The 13,960-nt window shown below is 38.7% G+C and overlaps 1 protein-coding gene across 3 annotated transcripts in view; it reads left to right on the top strand.

Moving 5' to 3' along the window:
• Positions 1 to 3: 3 nt before the first annotated feature.
• HACE1 (HECT domain and ankyrin repeat containing E3 ubiquitin protein ligase 1) overlaps positions 4 to 13,960 on the top strand; it is a 58,018-nt gene continuing 44,061 nt past the window's right edge. The window contains exons 1-7 of one of the 3 annotated variants that reach the window (XM_026845453.1): positions 4 to 80; positions 4,518 to 4,572; positions 5,780 to 5,869; positions 7,662 to 7,766; positions 11,182 to 11,257; positions 11,533 to 11,664; positions 12,757 to 12,839. In XM_026845453.1, the coding sequence (XP_026701254.1) occupies positions 5 to 80; positions 4,518 to 4,572; positions 5,780 to 5,869; positions 7,662 to 7,766; positions 11,182 to 11,257; positions 11,533 to 11,664; positions 12,757 to 12,839 (617 nt within the window). In that variant the 5' untranslated portion in view covers position 4. Of the gene's footprint in view, positions 81 to 4,517; positions 4,573 to 5,779; positions 5,938 to 7,661; positions 7,767 to 11,181; positions 11,258 to 11,532; positions 11,665 to 12,756; positions 12,840 to 13,960 lie in introns of those variants that run through there. The other 2 variants (XM_026845454.1, XM_026845455.1) reach the window with 2 other exon arrangements.

Genomic DNA, 13,960 nt, shown 5'->3' with positions numbered 1-13,960 from the left:
GAGGATGGAGAGAGCCATGGAGCAGCTCAACCGGCTGACGAGGTCTCTGCGCCGCGCCCGCACCGTGGAGCTGCCTGACGGTAGGAGAGGGGCGGCGGGGCGGAGGCGCGGCGGCCTGAGGAGGAGGCGCGGCGGCCTGTCCCGGGGCCGCGGCGGCCTCCCCGGTGAGGGTGGGCTCGGCCGGGGATTATGGAATGGTCCTGCCCGGCGTGGCGGCTGGGCAGAATGGAAACTGACTCCCTTTCTCCGCCTCCTGGGGACTTTTGTATTTTTAATGGTGATGAAAGTATCGGCGACTTCCCCGTCGTCTCCGTTTCCCCGGTGTCTTGCCGTCGGGAGACGGCGGTGTCTGTCACAGGGCGCGGGGTGCTGCCGCCCCTGGGCCCGGGGTCGGGGACGCTGGGTACCCGGGTTTAAATCCTTCCTTAAGAGCTTCGTTGGTGACACACTAGTAATGACTTATTTTTTTTTTTTTAATAGTGCTGAATTTTATTTGAAAAGGTGTTGCAAGTCACCGTCACAGGTCACAGCCTAATTTTTTTGGCTCTAAAGTACTTTACATGGGTGCTAGTCACCTGATAATCGGGATTTACAAATACAGTTTAAGGCAGTTATGGCAAGTAGTTCAGTGTTCCAGCCAGGTCCAGCTTCTGGGAGGGCTACCTCTGCAAAAGCTTTGGGATATACAAAAGTTTTTGTTCTTGTGAGTCACGTGCTGTCACTGTACTTTCCTCAGGATTTATTTTTACGAACGAGTCTTTGGTTGTCTGCCTGCCAGCTTTCATCTCTGGTGGTGGAGGAAAGGGAGTAATGTTCTGTTTTGTCTATGTGTTTCCTGTTCGGACGTCCTGGCTGCTGCGTCTGGACTTCCTCCTACGCTGAGCTGCTACACCCTTTCCTTACTGTCACCCGTCAACAGTTCTAGCATCTGCCAGTGCAGTTGCTGATAAATTTCACAAAATTGACGGACAAGTTTCAGACAGATTTTGCTCCTTCTTGTAAGCCGTTGAATGGCAGCAGAGAAAGCTGATGTAATGCTGTTTAATATAAGCTCAGACTTATAGAAATCACGTAGTAGCACCAGTTTAACTGTTTGATGATGGTAATATGAGTGACACTTAGCACAGCCTATGCCAGTTGGAGCTGCTTTAAATTTACTTCAGTATTAATGTGGGAAAAGTCTTTCTGAATTTGAGTTCAGCTGTTTTCTTCCTATCTTGGGCATTATCTTACACTTAAGAGGTAGTTTTGCCTGTGGTGGTGCATGTGCAAGCCCACTGACCTCCAGAACAAGTACTTCTCTTGCTCTGTGGTGCAGAATGTCAATTCTATGTATTCTTTAAGAGTTACATGAAACAAATCACAGCTGGACTGAAATAAGAAGATAAATGGACTTCAGGCACTGAAGTCTCAACCTCCATTCAATGGCTATCTACCTTTAGGTACATCTTGGCTCATTACATGTCTTCTTTCTTGACCTTGGTGTTCCCTAGGTTCATGCAGGCCCGCCCAGACTCTTCTTGAGAAGCAGGTTTGGGTTGTAATGTGTTGCTCCAAACATGTACTGACAGGATCAGCTTAGAAAACACCACCACCAGTCTAGTATGGCATGCGGTTTGGTGGCTTCCTGTGTGCTGTGTCTGGCCTCTTGAATTACGTTTTTTTTTTCTTTCCCCCCACATACATTTGAATACCTTTAATTTGGAAGATACATAGTTCACCTCTCCATCCTTAAACAAAGAGTCGTAGTACTGTCTTAGGAAATTAAAAGGTATGTTTGAACTTCCTTATGCTGAAGAAGACACTAAATCCAGGTATTTAACTGCCTTTGCACATGCTGTAGCCATTAGGGTATTATGTGGATGGTGCTGACACTTCTTTAACATTGGGATCTTTACCAAATACAAGCTAATATCTTTTATGAAGTGAAAGAATAAGCGTATCTTGTCAGGGCATGATTCTAGATGATGAATTTTAAGTGATTTTTTTTTTTTTTTTAAAGCAAGCATTAACACCCGAGTCCAGTGCTAGTGGATACCCTGAGTTGACCTTGTCAATAGGAAATAGTGTTGTTTTTTTCACTATTCTGGAGTGTCCTTCATCAGACATTTTCCAGGCACTAGCGCTTGACATAAATTTCTGGATTCTATTGTTAAGGCTCAGTGCCTGAAAACTGGGTCTTCAACCCAAAGCTGTAGGTTTTAGGCCCTTTATTGGCTCTGACTTTGCATTTTGGGTGTGGGTTTTTTTTTTTAATTTTTAGATATTCATGACTTCAAATGCAAGCGAGTTGGATAGCAAATAAGTTCTATAAGTGCATGAAGCACATAATGCTTTTTCTTTCTCTGGTTGTCATGTACTTTTAAGTCAACAGAAGTTTGTTTATGAATAGGAATAATGTTTATCAAAAATAGGCACAAAAGCTCCTTAGTCCCACACCTTTTTAATTATTTCTGTACAAAAAACCTCTGGGAAAATCTGCATGTGCTCCACAGTGTAGGTACTGTTAATAGAATAGCAAATGGCTGTTTTGTAACTATACCATAAACACCTTTTATGGCCCAGCTGTACTCATACTGTCTTTTTAAAGATAACTGTACTTGTGATATAGTTAATTAAGATCAGTATTAAGAATTTCAGTTAAGTGTGCTGGTATATTTAAAGCTTTTTTTTTATGGTCTCTTTAATAGGGCATGATATTGGAAATATGCAAGGATGTCATGCTTAGGTTTAGTTGGTGCTCTTGAGTTCTGTTTTTTGTTTCAGTTAGAGAGCTTTATCTTCCTGCCAAGAGATCTGTGGAACAGAGCTCAAGCAAGTTTTTTTTTTTCATTTGTATATACTGGGAGCTAATCATGGATACATTTTTAAGAAGTGATCAAATCTTTTCCTCAACTGATATCTTTATTTAGCATCTATTTAATTATATTTCCACAACTCTTGGTCTGCATTTGTGTCTCCTCTCCCAGCCTGCCCCCTCCACCCCAGCAGTCAAATTCTAGTGGTGCATGTTTGGGATAGAGTTACCTGATGCTCACAGAGCTCTGCCATAAGGAACTATCTATAGACAGTTCAAACTCTTGAACTTGATGATGGTTAGAATGACTCTATGGAGCTTTGACACATTATTTGATGTTTTGAGAGGCTTGTGTCTCTTTCACCATGTGTTCACTGTAAGCAGCATTGATTTTTTTTTTTTTTACTTTTTTATAAATAACAGAATTAATGTGATTTGAATTTGAATATGACTTATCTCTTTTCAGTGTTCAAAAGTAATAATAGATTAGCATTGCATCTTTCCTTTGTTAGCTACAGACAGACTGATTCAAATAGCAGTACTAAACTTGAAGCACTGTAGAAGAATAATAATGAACAACATAGCTGCAGCATGATGAGGGTTTCTCTGACCTCCATGTGACAACAGAAGAATTCCTTGTTTAATATTTGATAAATGTCGGCTTACCTCTTTAGTGGAAGTAGTGAATGTATAGAAGTGTGGTATGTAAAGCATACAAGAAGCGATACTTGGGTCTGGTTTAATTCTTCCTGTTGTGATTACTTTTAACTTTGGTATTTAGATCTATTAAGGTGATGAAGAAAAAGTTCAGAATAAAAGCTTTACGAAAACAGTCCTATATTTCCATATCCTGGAAATGTATACCTGGGTTCTCAGAAAGTGTAGTCCCCCCTGTCATAAACTGGCATCTATGTGAGGAATCTGTGGAGATTGTACTCCCAACAATGTGTAGTTTGCTTCAGTCTAGAAAATACAATAATTATACATCAGTAATAATAATAATAATAATTGTACATTAAAGCCTTTTTAAGTTTTGTCAAATTCATCCTTTAAAAATAATATTTTGGCCCAGAAAGTCTATAAGTGACCAAACAGGGATGTCATACAGTGTGCTGGTATGTTCAGCAGTAGTACTGAATACAGCTGAATGTCAGTCTGTGCTCACCATTGACGTGGATCTTTGTGGTCTGGCCTTTCTTCATTGCCTTCAAAAGTGGAATATGAAACTGATTAGAAACTAAACCAAAATTTAATGCATCCAGGTGTTCTTGTTTAGAGACAAAAAAATGAATGGTTATGGAGTAACTTAGTTTAAAGAAATCACTTTTACAAACTCATAGGTATCAGAACTGTGGAAATCACCTTAGAACACAGGTGATTTCATTCTTTTTAAAATAAGCTATTTACTTTTTTTTGTTAATGCACATGTCTTAAATACTCTGTCAGTTTAAAGAAGTTGATGCTCCATTGAAAGTTCTGTAATTATAAAAGAAAAAAGCCACATTGAAATTCCATGTACTGGAATCCTGTTAATTACCTCTTCTATCTAGGTATGGTAGCTTTTTCTTTGTAATGAAACTTCAGGTACATAAAACCTGTGTGTGTGGGGGGGAAATCCATTGAATAATGGACACTTTAAAAGGTAAATAAGTGTTGCTAGATGAATTTTTTACATAAAAGATTTCTGTATGATAATGGAGTAATTTTAATTTCTTCACAGATAATGAAACTGCTGTATATACACTAATGCCGATGGTTATGGCTGACCAACACAGGTGAGAGCTTCTTAAATTTCCTTATTTTAAGTTCTGAAAACCCAGCATGTTTACTAGAGTTGTAGCTGCTAAAGCACTCTTGGGAGTTCTGCTGCTGAATTGCTGAGATATCTTCTGTAGCTGAAGTTAGTCACTGACTGTGTGCATCCCACCATATTTTTATCTGAGAAACCTGGTTTATTTTTTGCCATAGACAGGAGCTGGAATTTGTTCAGTTGATGCACATAGAGAAATTTGTCCTAGGACGAGAACAAAAGCATTGTTTTGTAACTGGGTTGTAGCTCTGTATATTTATTGATGACATGGAAGCTCTTAGTCTCATTATGTGTATCGGAAATACATGGAATAAGAGTTGGACAATGAGATTGATACTTTTGGGATTCCTCAGATGAACAGCTGTTTCTCTTACCCAGTTGTCCTCAGAGGGGTTAGGACCTGGGGTCTGTATAGTGCCTGCTAAGTGGTGCTACCTTCCAGTGAGTTTTGTAGGCAAGCAGGTAGTAACTCTTCCTGAAACTCTAAACTCTTTATCTAATCAGGATAAACATTGGTTCTGCTACATAGTATCTTGAGATTTGTGTACAAGGGTTTTAAATGATGTGACCAGCTCATTAGTGGAGGTTGAAATCACCAGTTCACTTGCAGTTTCTCCTGTTTTGAAATATCTTAACCAATTTTTTCTAATTACTATCTATTAACTAATTCATTAGAGCTTGAAGGGTCCTATGTAAATTTCTTACCCTATTGGCACGTCACGTGTCCTCCTACTTCATCATGATGATTTCGCATACTAGTTGTCCTTCTGAACTTTGCCTGTGTTTGGGAAAACTGCTGGATATCTGTAGGGTGTCTATGTTTGAGATAAGGAGGAAAATGGGAATTTATAGTTTTCCGAACCAAAACTATTAATATGCTTGCTTTCCGTATTTGTAAAGAAGTGATTTGGCCATCTGGTCTAATTCTTAATATTTTATATTTGAAACAGTTGCTCAATGTCACAGTTCATTTTTTATGTACAAGTAAGTAGTGAAAGTACTATTAATATGCAAATACTTGAAGTTGTTGGAGTTTTTGTTCAGAAATTAGTTGGAGGGAAAAGAAATAGTGACCAAGTAAGAAATAAGAGTTTTTGTGTACAACTTACAGTATATACTTTGCTTGGATAATGTGAGCTGTTTTTAAATTAAAATTATATTTCTGTTTGAAGGTCTGTCTCAGAGCTGCTATCAAATTCAAAATTTGATGTGAATTATGCATTTGGACGTGTGAAGAGAAGTTTGCTTCATATTGCAGCAAAGTAAGACTTACTTGAGTCCAGTCCAGAAGTTAACAATGAAAGTATTACCACAAATCTAAGGCACCAATGTAAGCTGGAAAACTCTGTAGTATCAGTTAACATTTTGTTTTTACACTTCCCTTTTGTATTCTGTTTGTTGTTTTAGCAATGTGCCTGCCTCATTGAGAGGACAGGTTTTACACATGGTATCAATGGCTTTCCAAATTCTAGTGAAGGAAGCTTGATGTATACTTTTTTTCCTTTCTGTGAAATCTCAGTCTCTGAAGAAATGTAGCCATTATGTGTATCCTCTATAGCTGGGTTACTCTTGCTTTTGTAGATTTAAAGAAACCTTGTCTCCAGGTGCTGCTTGTTTTTTAAGTGTTCTAAGTGGGAAGCACTTGGATGTTCATTGGGAAGCAGCTATTACAAAGTACTTCATGTGACCATAACTGAAAGGACTATGACTTGGTCACTAACTTCCAATGAATTTATGTATCCTGGGTAAAGAACTGGAGTGCAAATTTAAAATTTGTGACCTATATTATTTATTATTTATATAGCTCTTTAATATGGGAAAAATCTATATTGCCAAGAACCAGCCATAGAAATGAACCAGGTAGTTTTGGAAATGACCTTTCAGGCAACTAAACCTTAAACTAATGAATGAATGCTCTATATTTGGGTCCCATTTTAAATATTTTGAAAATTCTTACATGTAAACTGTTAAAAAAATAGTAGAATTGCATATAAATAGAAGGTATTTGGTCACTATAAAGGTAGAATTTCCAGCTTTTTAATCAGACTGTTTTAAAAGAACCATTTTCCCAAACGTTCCATCTCAGACTTACATGCTGCTTATGTAAAATCTACTTAAGAAAGTACTTAAAGAAAAAAAATGCAAGCAAATTTTTAGCATACATCTTAGAAGTATCTTTGAAAAGCTGTATTTATTGATCATAAACCCCAAGAAATTGTTACACTTGGTTTCCAATTTTTTTTTTATCTTGGCTAGTTGTTGGGTCATTAAGAGATCATTGAGACGCTGTTTTTGCAACTTATTGTACAGCTAGTCTTCAGTTTCTCTGGGTGGTTGTGTAGCATCTCTGTCATTGGGAAGACTAGTAACAATGGATAAGCTGGTCATGACAGATACAAAAATACTATATGTGACAGATACAAAAATACTATATGTTTATCCTTCCAATCAGTTCTTCCTCTTGAAGAGTTCAGAAGTAAGATAAACATATAATGCAAAGTTTCTGTGTTCTTGGTGACATTGATTATCCTGAAGGCTGCTATATTATGAAAAGTAGAAGGGAGTTACAGGTTCAAAACAAATATTTATACGAGTTTTAGAATTTTTCTGATACGTAAACTTGTAAGTGTAATTTCCAGATACTGAAGTGTAACAAAAATGTTGGAATTGTTATTTAATGGAAAATTCAGTCCTGTAAATCATTTAAAGATGGGGGTAGTGAGAGGAGATAGTAGGTAAAACATTTTAAACAGTTTACATTTTAAACAATTGTCAGTTTTAAAGATTCACTGTTGGGTTTTAAGGTAAATAAAATCACATAGAAGGCTAGCATCTATTCATTAGTCCAAGTTATGATCAGTCAGTTGTCACTGCATTTAAATGTATTTCCATTGGCTTTGTGTAACATGAACTATGAGGGTGTAAGAACGGTTTTGTGTGAAGACCTTCTGCTGAATGTAATCTGTATATAGTATTGCTGTTGTCTTTATGTCAATATAGATTTGATTTGTAAATATCCTTGTTACAGTTTTTCCTTCCTTATTTTGTTCTTAGCTGTGGATCAGTTGAATGCCTTGTTCTGTTATTAAAAAAAGGAGCAAATCCAAACTATCAGGACATTTCAGGATGCACACCTCTCCATTTAGCAGCAAGGAATGGGTAAGGAAAATGATTTAAAACTCCTTAAAAAGGTTATGTGCATAATCATAGAATCATAGAATGGTTTGGATTGGAAGGGACCTTAAAGATCACCTTGTTCCAACCTCCCTGCTGTGGACAGGGACGCCTTCCACTAGATCAGGTTGCTCAAAGCCCCGTCCAACCTGGCCTTGAACACTTCCAGGGAGGGGGCATCCACCACTTCTCTGGGAAACCCATTCGGTGTCTCACCACCCTCACAGTAAAGAATTTCTTCCTAATATCTAATCTAAATCTGTCATCCTTCAGTTTAAAGCTGTTACCCCTCGTCCTGTCACTGCACTCCCTGATAAAGATTCCTTCTCCATCTTTCCTCTGGGCCCCCTTTAAGTGCTGGAAGGCTGCTGTAAGGTGTTGCTGGCACCTTCTCTAGGCAGAGCAACCCCAGCTCTCTTAGACTGTCCTTGTAAGGGAGGTGCTCCAACCCCCTGATCATCCTCATGGCCCTCTGGACCTGCTCAAGCAGGTCTGTGTCCTTACACTGGCAGCCCCAGAGCTTGACACAGGACTCCAGGTGGGGTCTCATGAGAGCGGAGTAGAGGGGGGAGAATCATCTCCTTCAAGCTGCTGGCCACACTTCCCTTGACACAACCTGGGATATGATTGGCTTTCTGGTCTGCATGCGCATATTGCTGTCTCATAGTTTTCAATCCACTGCTATTCCTGAGTCGTCCTCCTCAGGGCTATTCTGAATCCACTCATTGCCCAGTCTCTATTTGTGCTTGGGATTGCCCTGACTTTTATGTGCAGGACCTTGACCTTGTTGAACTTTGTGAGGTTTGCACAGGCCCACCTCTCCAGCCTGTCCTGGTCCCTCTGGATGGCATCTCCTTTCGCTCTAGCATGTTGACCGCACCACACAGCTTGATGTTGTTGGCAAACTTGCTGAGGGTGCACTCAATCCCACTGTCCATGTCACCAACAAAGATGTTAAACAGCACCAGTCCCAACATCGACCCCTGAGGAACATCACTTGTCACTGCCCCCCGCTTGGACTTTGAGCTGTTGACCACAGTGCTTTGAGTGGGACCATCCAGCCAATTCCTTAGGAACCAAGTGATCCATCTGTCAAATCCATGTATCCAATTTAGAGACAAGGATTTTGCGTGGAACAGTCTGAAAACACCTGTTCACAAGTCCAGGTAGATGATGTCAGTTGATCTAGCTTCATCCATCAACATTGTAATGCAGTTGTAGAAGGCCACCAACTCATCAGGCATGCTTGTCACCACTCACCTCCTTATTTTCCATGTTCCCTGGCATAGTTTCCAGGAGGATCCACTCCATGATCTTGCTGGGCACAGAGGTGAGACTGACTGGCCTGTAGTTCCCTGGGTCCTCTTCATTTCCCTTTTTAAAAATGGCAGTTATGTTTTCCCTTTTCCAGTCATTGGGAACTTCAGTGACCTGCCATGACTTCTCAAATATTCTGGATAGTGGCTTGGCTACTTCATCTGCCATTTCCCTCAGGACCTGTGGATGCATCTCATCAGGTCCCATGGACTTGTGCACCTTCAGGTTCGTTAGATGGTCTTGAACCTGATCATGAGCCCTTGTTGGTGAAGACTGAGGCAAGAAGTTTGAGTACCTCATCCTTCTCCATATCCCCAGTAATCAGGTCTCCTGTTTCCTTCTGGAGAGGGTCCACATTTTCCCTAGTCTTCCTTTTATCACTGACATATCTATAGAATCTTGTTGCCCTGACACACTGGGCCAGATTAATTGTATCAGGGCTTTTGGCCTTCCTACGATGATCTCTGGCTGCTCAAACAGTTTGTCCATATTCATCCCAGGCTACTGTCCTTGCTTCCACCCTCTGTAGGCTTCCTTTTTGTATTTGAGCTTGTCCAGGAGCTCCTTGTTCATCCATGAAGGACTCCTGGTGTTTTTGTGCAACTTCTTTGTTAGGCTGCATCACTCCTGAGCTTGGAGGAAGTGATACTTGAATATTAACCAGCTTTCTTGGGCCCCTCTTCCCTTCAAGGCTTTATCCCATGGTACTTTGCCAGGCAGATCCCTGAAGAGGCCCAAGTCTGCTCTCCTGAAGTCAGCTCAAGTGCATTACTACCCTGGACATGTTCTGCAATATTTTTGCATAGTTTAAACAAATACTTCGGTTTTCACTTTTGAAAATAGGGATGGCATGTTTACAGGGATCATGGCAGTTAAAATCCATAATCTGAATATTCAGAAAATAAATTTTTTATAAATAGGAAGTTATGTCTGAAATGCCCATTTCAGTGCCATTTTAGTGTTAGGCAGTATCTTAATGATTGTTAAAACAGTGATGAAACAAGGGATCCATTCACCTTCCAGTGAGCTAAATAAGAAAAGATTTCAAAGAGGACACTGGGGGATCTGAAAGGGTTCAGAGACTGCAGATTTTTCTCAGATAGTGTATCCACATACCTTTTTACCACAAGGGAAGGAATTTGAAGTTTTCATGCACAGTATTAGAGGGTAAAAAAAATGAAGCAAACTCAAAACAGTGAGCAAGCACCTTTTTAAGATCTTGAAAGATCTTATTTCTTGTAGTATGTGGAAACACACAGCTGATAATGGTAATGCTGTCTTCTTCTTTTTAGACAATGTATGTGTTAGTTACATGTATGTGTTACGAATGAGGAGGAGGTAGTGTTTAATGGTTTTTAGATATGTGGGAGGAGTATTTGTAGGAGAAGGGAGAATGAAGCAGTCAAATGGTATGTGATGAAATGCAGAAATACACTCAGGAGACAGTTATGTAGAAAGGAGGCATGAGAAAGGTGTGAGAGGTACCAAATAAAAGGAAAAATAAGAATAAAATCTTAAGGATAAAGTACTTGGACCACTAGAGAGACAAAGCGCACTAAAAGACCGAACAAAACATGAAGTAGGAAAACCAGCCTCAATGAAAGTAGGGGTGTACTTGCCAAAGGTTTGCATAGTGTTACAATGAGTGTCTCATTAAATAATGATTTAGTGGTCTACTGCAAATGTGTTCACTGAAGTGTACAGATGACGATGAACTTCATGGATTTCCATTAGCAGATTTCTAGCTTGTCTTGGTTGGGAGTGTAGTTCATGCTGAGCTGAAGCTGTTAGACTGGTGGATAAGTACTTCTACACTTTCCACAAAAACATTCAGCTACACAGCTCTGTTTTTGAGTCTCTGGTGCTACTTCTCTTACTCATATGCTCAGTACCATAGAGATCACTTTTCAGTACAAGAGAGATCACTTCTCTTTTTCATGTGCTCAGTACCATAATCCTTACAATGTAAAACTACCTGCTATGGTTTGTACAATGATAAATTAGAGTGAGTGGAGCTCTAAGATACTTCGTGTTTGTAAATTATTTTCTCTGGTTGGGTTTTAATGTATTCTTTTGTTTATAGCCAGAAGAAATGTATGAGCAAGCTGCTGGAATATAGTGCAGATGTCAACATTTGTAATAATGAAGGCTTGACTGCAGTAAGTGCTGTTTGATTATCATGGTGCTGAATTGAATTAAGAATTTGGTGATTCTTGTTTCTTAAGCTTCTGCCATATTACATGTAAATAAACAAAACTGTTGTGTCCTGTGCCCTTAAGAATCAAAAGATGTGATCAAAGTATGAAGCATATGATAGTATTATTCAAAGCTTCTTTTTTTGAAAATGTTGACAATAATACGGTCAGGTTTAAAACCATATTTATGTAATACTTACATCATTGCTAAAGGAAACATGTCATCATTTTGTACTTAGATTCATTGGTTGGCTGTCAATGGACGAACAGAATTGCTTCATGATCTTGTTCAGCATGTCAGTAATGTAGATGTTGAAGATGCAATGGGACAGACAGCCCTTCATGTAGCTTGTCAAAATGGACACAAGACTGTAAGTTTTTATTGTGAAGAATTAGGTAATTCCTGAGTGTTGCTGTGTGTGTTTTTATAAATTTCAGGCTAGTAACAATTGGAAGGGTGTAGAACTCTATTATTTGTCTTAGTATTGACTGCGTACACTTTTATTCTTGTGGAGATGATTGATCTCAGTGTTTATAGTGACTTACTGTATACTATTCAGCAGCTCTGTAGTACTATTATTGTCTGGTTGATTGCAGGTTTTGATGTAATGTTAAACATTGGAGAATGTTCTTCCTTTTTAGAATGTTTGATTCATAATTGTACCAGCTATTGTGTGCTTTTGAAATCTGAAATGATCTTAATTTACTGTGAATAAAAATTGAACACAGAGTTGGGTCGGATATTTAACATTAGGAGTAAAAATCTTCACATAGACTCTTCTTTTATTGGTCTGTGTGAATAATTTTTAGGCCTGGCCTTGCATTAGGACTGACTGTTTACTCAGACTACAGGTCTGGATGCTTTACTTGACCTGCATTACAGCCATATACAGTTATACAGACTGCCTCCAGGACTATTTACTGTTCAAAATAAAAATTGTCTTTCTACCCAGATTGTTTCTGTTGTCACTGTGAGAACTTGACTTCAGAAGACCAAATTCTGAGAAGCTGTTATCTATAGACTTAACTACTTTTGACTGGAATACAGCAAAAGTTGTTTGAGAGTCTGCTCAATGTTTTAATATTTTAGAATTTACTTACTACTTCTAGTGTGCATTTAAAACTTATGATAAGACTGTTTATGACTGTTACTAACCTGAGATTTACTTCTCTAGAAAGTGTAATTTTTCTTTTTAAATGGTGTGTAGTTCCAGGGGTCTTTGATATGAGCTGAAGTTCAATAAAATGCATTGTTATTAAAATGGGAGGTTCAAAGGAAGCTTTATGAGCTCTGACAGCTGTCTCTGATTTTTCCATATAGTGTTTAGGAATTTTGATTTTCAGATTAATTACTGAAAATTAAATCCTTCAGTGTAATTAGACATGCACGAAACTAAATAGTTGCAAGTCAATAGGCTTTTCTGTTGCTCTTTTTCTAATGCTGGTATTTTCTTCTGTTCTAGACGGTGCAGTGTTTGCTGGACAGTGGTGCAGATATAAACAGGCCAAATGTGTCAGGAGCAACTCCACTCTATTTTGCTTGCAGGTTGTATATTCTTAACTTTTGAATACTGTGCTAAGAGTGAAATAATTGTATGGAGGTTTTTTTCCTTTCTGCAATAACAACGATTAGAAAGCATAACATTTAGGAAACCTAAAAGCTGACTAGTATTTAATCTTGCCTCATGCTTGAATGTAGTTTGGTGTCTCATCTAAATACTTAGTACTACAGGCTTATTTCTAACAGGTAAGCACATAGCCATGCATGTTCTAGCATGAGTCATAAATTAATGACTGCTTAACTTTTTCTGAAAAAGATGAGATCTATCAATTTGGATGATTTTGAGTAAACTAAAAATGCAGCCTTTTATAATGCAAGTTTAACTACTCTTTAATGTACATTATGGTATTAAGTGAAGTGCTTCAAGTAGGCCGTTAGTCTTCACTCCTTTTTGAGATCTGGTAGCTGACTCTGTTTGCACTGAGGCAAAGTCTAGTACATTAGATTAACCTGTTGTTTTCCTGGGCTGGAAGGACATGAATGAGGACATCTCAGCTGAGAACTATTGAGAGACCAGTGAAGCTGCTACTTAACCCTCAGTTGTTAATATCGCTTTTCCTGTGCCCTTCCTGAACTGTCAGTGCAGGCAGCCTTGGTGTGTTCTCATTACTTATTACATTTGTGTAAAGGGCATGCTGCAAACTAGTTTGCAGTACAGAACTTTGTTGAAAAACCTATATCTGTAACCTTAATTGCTCTGTCTTTTGTATCAGTCTTTCACCACCCTCTAGATGCTTATTTGTTATGTTTGTCAGTATATGCACTGTGAAGGCAATAGTCAACTAGTGTTTCAGTGTGTTTTTAGTGAAGTCAGTATCTAATCACTGGTACCCAATTTCTCATTTTCTTCAGAAGAAAGGGTTTTGGAAAATGTATGCTCATAATGTTGAGGGGTATATAAACATCAGTCACTTTTTTCTAAGCTGTGATGGCATGTTGGAATAGTTGTGAAATTCTCAAACATAAGTGTCCTATACAACCTATAAATAGATGACTGAGACTGAAATAGACCCGGAGTGAAAAAGTAAAACTAGTCAGTCTTTGCATTTAAAGGCTAGGCAAAACATTCACATGTATTGGGTAAAAATTAGAGCTGATATTGATGT

The sequence above is a fragment of the Athene cunicularia genome, assembly GCF_003259725.1.
Source record: "Athene cunicularia isolate RWA chromosome 3 unlocalized genomic scaffold, athCun1 chr3_part1, whole genome shotgun sequence".
Lineage (NCBI taxonomy): Eukaryota > Metazoa > Chordata > Aves > Strigiformes > Strigidae > Athene > Athene cunicularia.
This window is presented reverse-complemented; position numbering and strand designations above follow the sequence as displayed.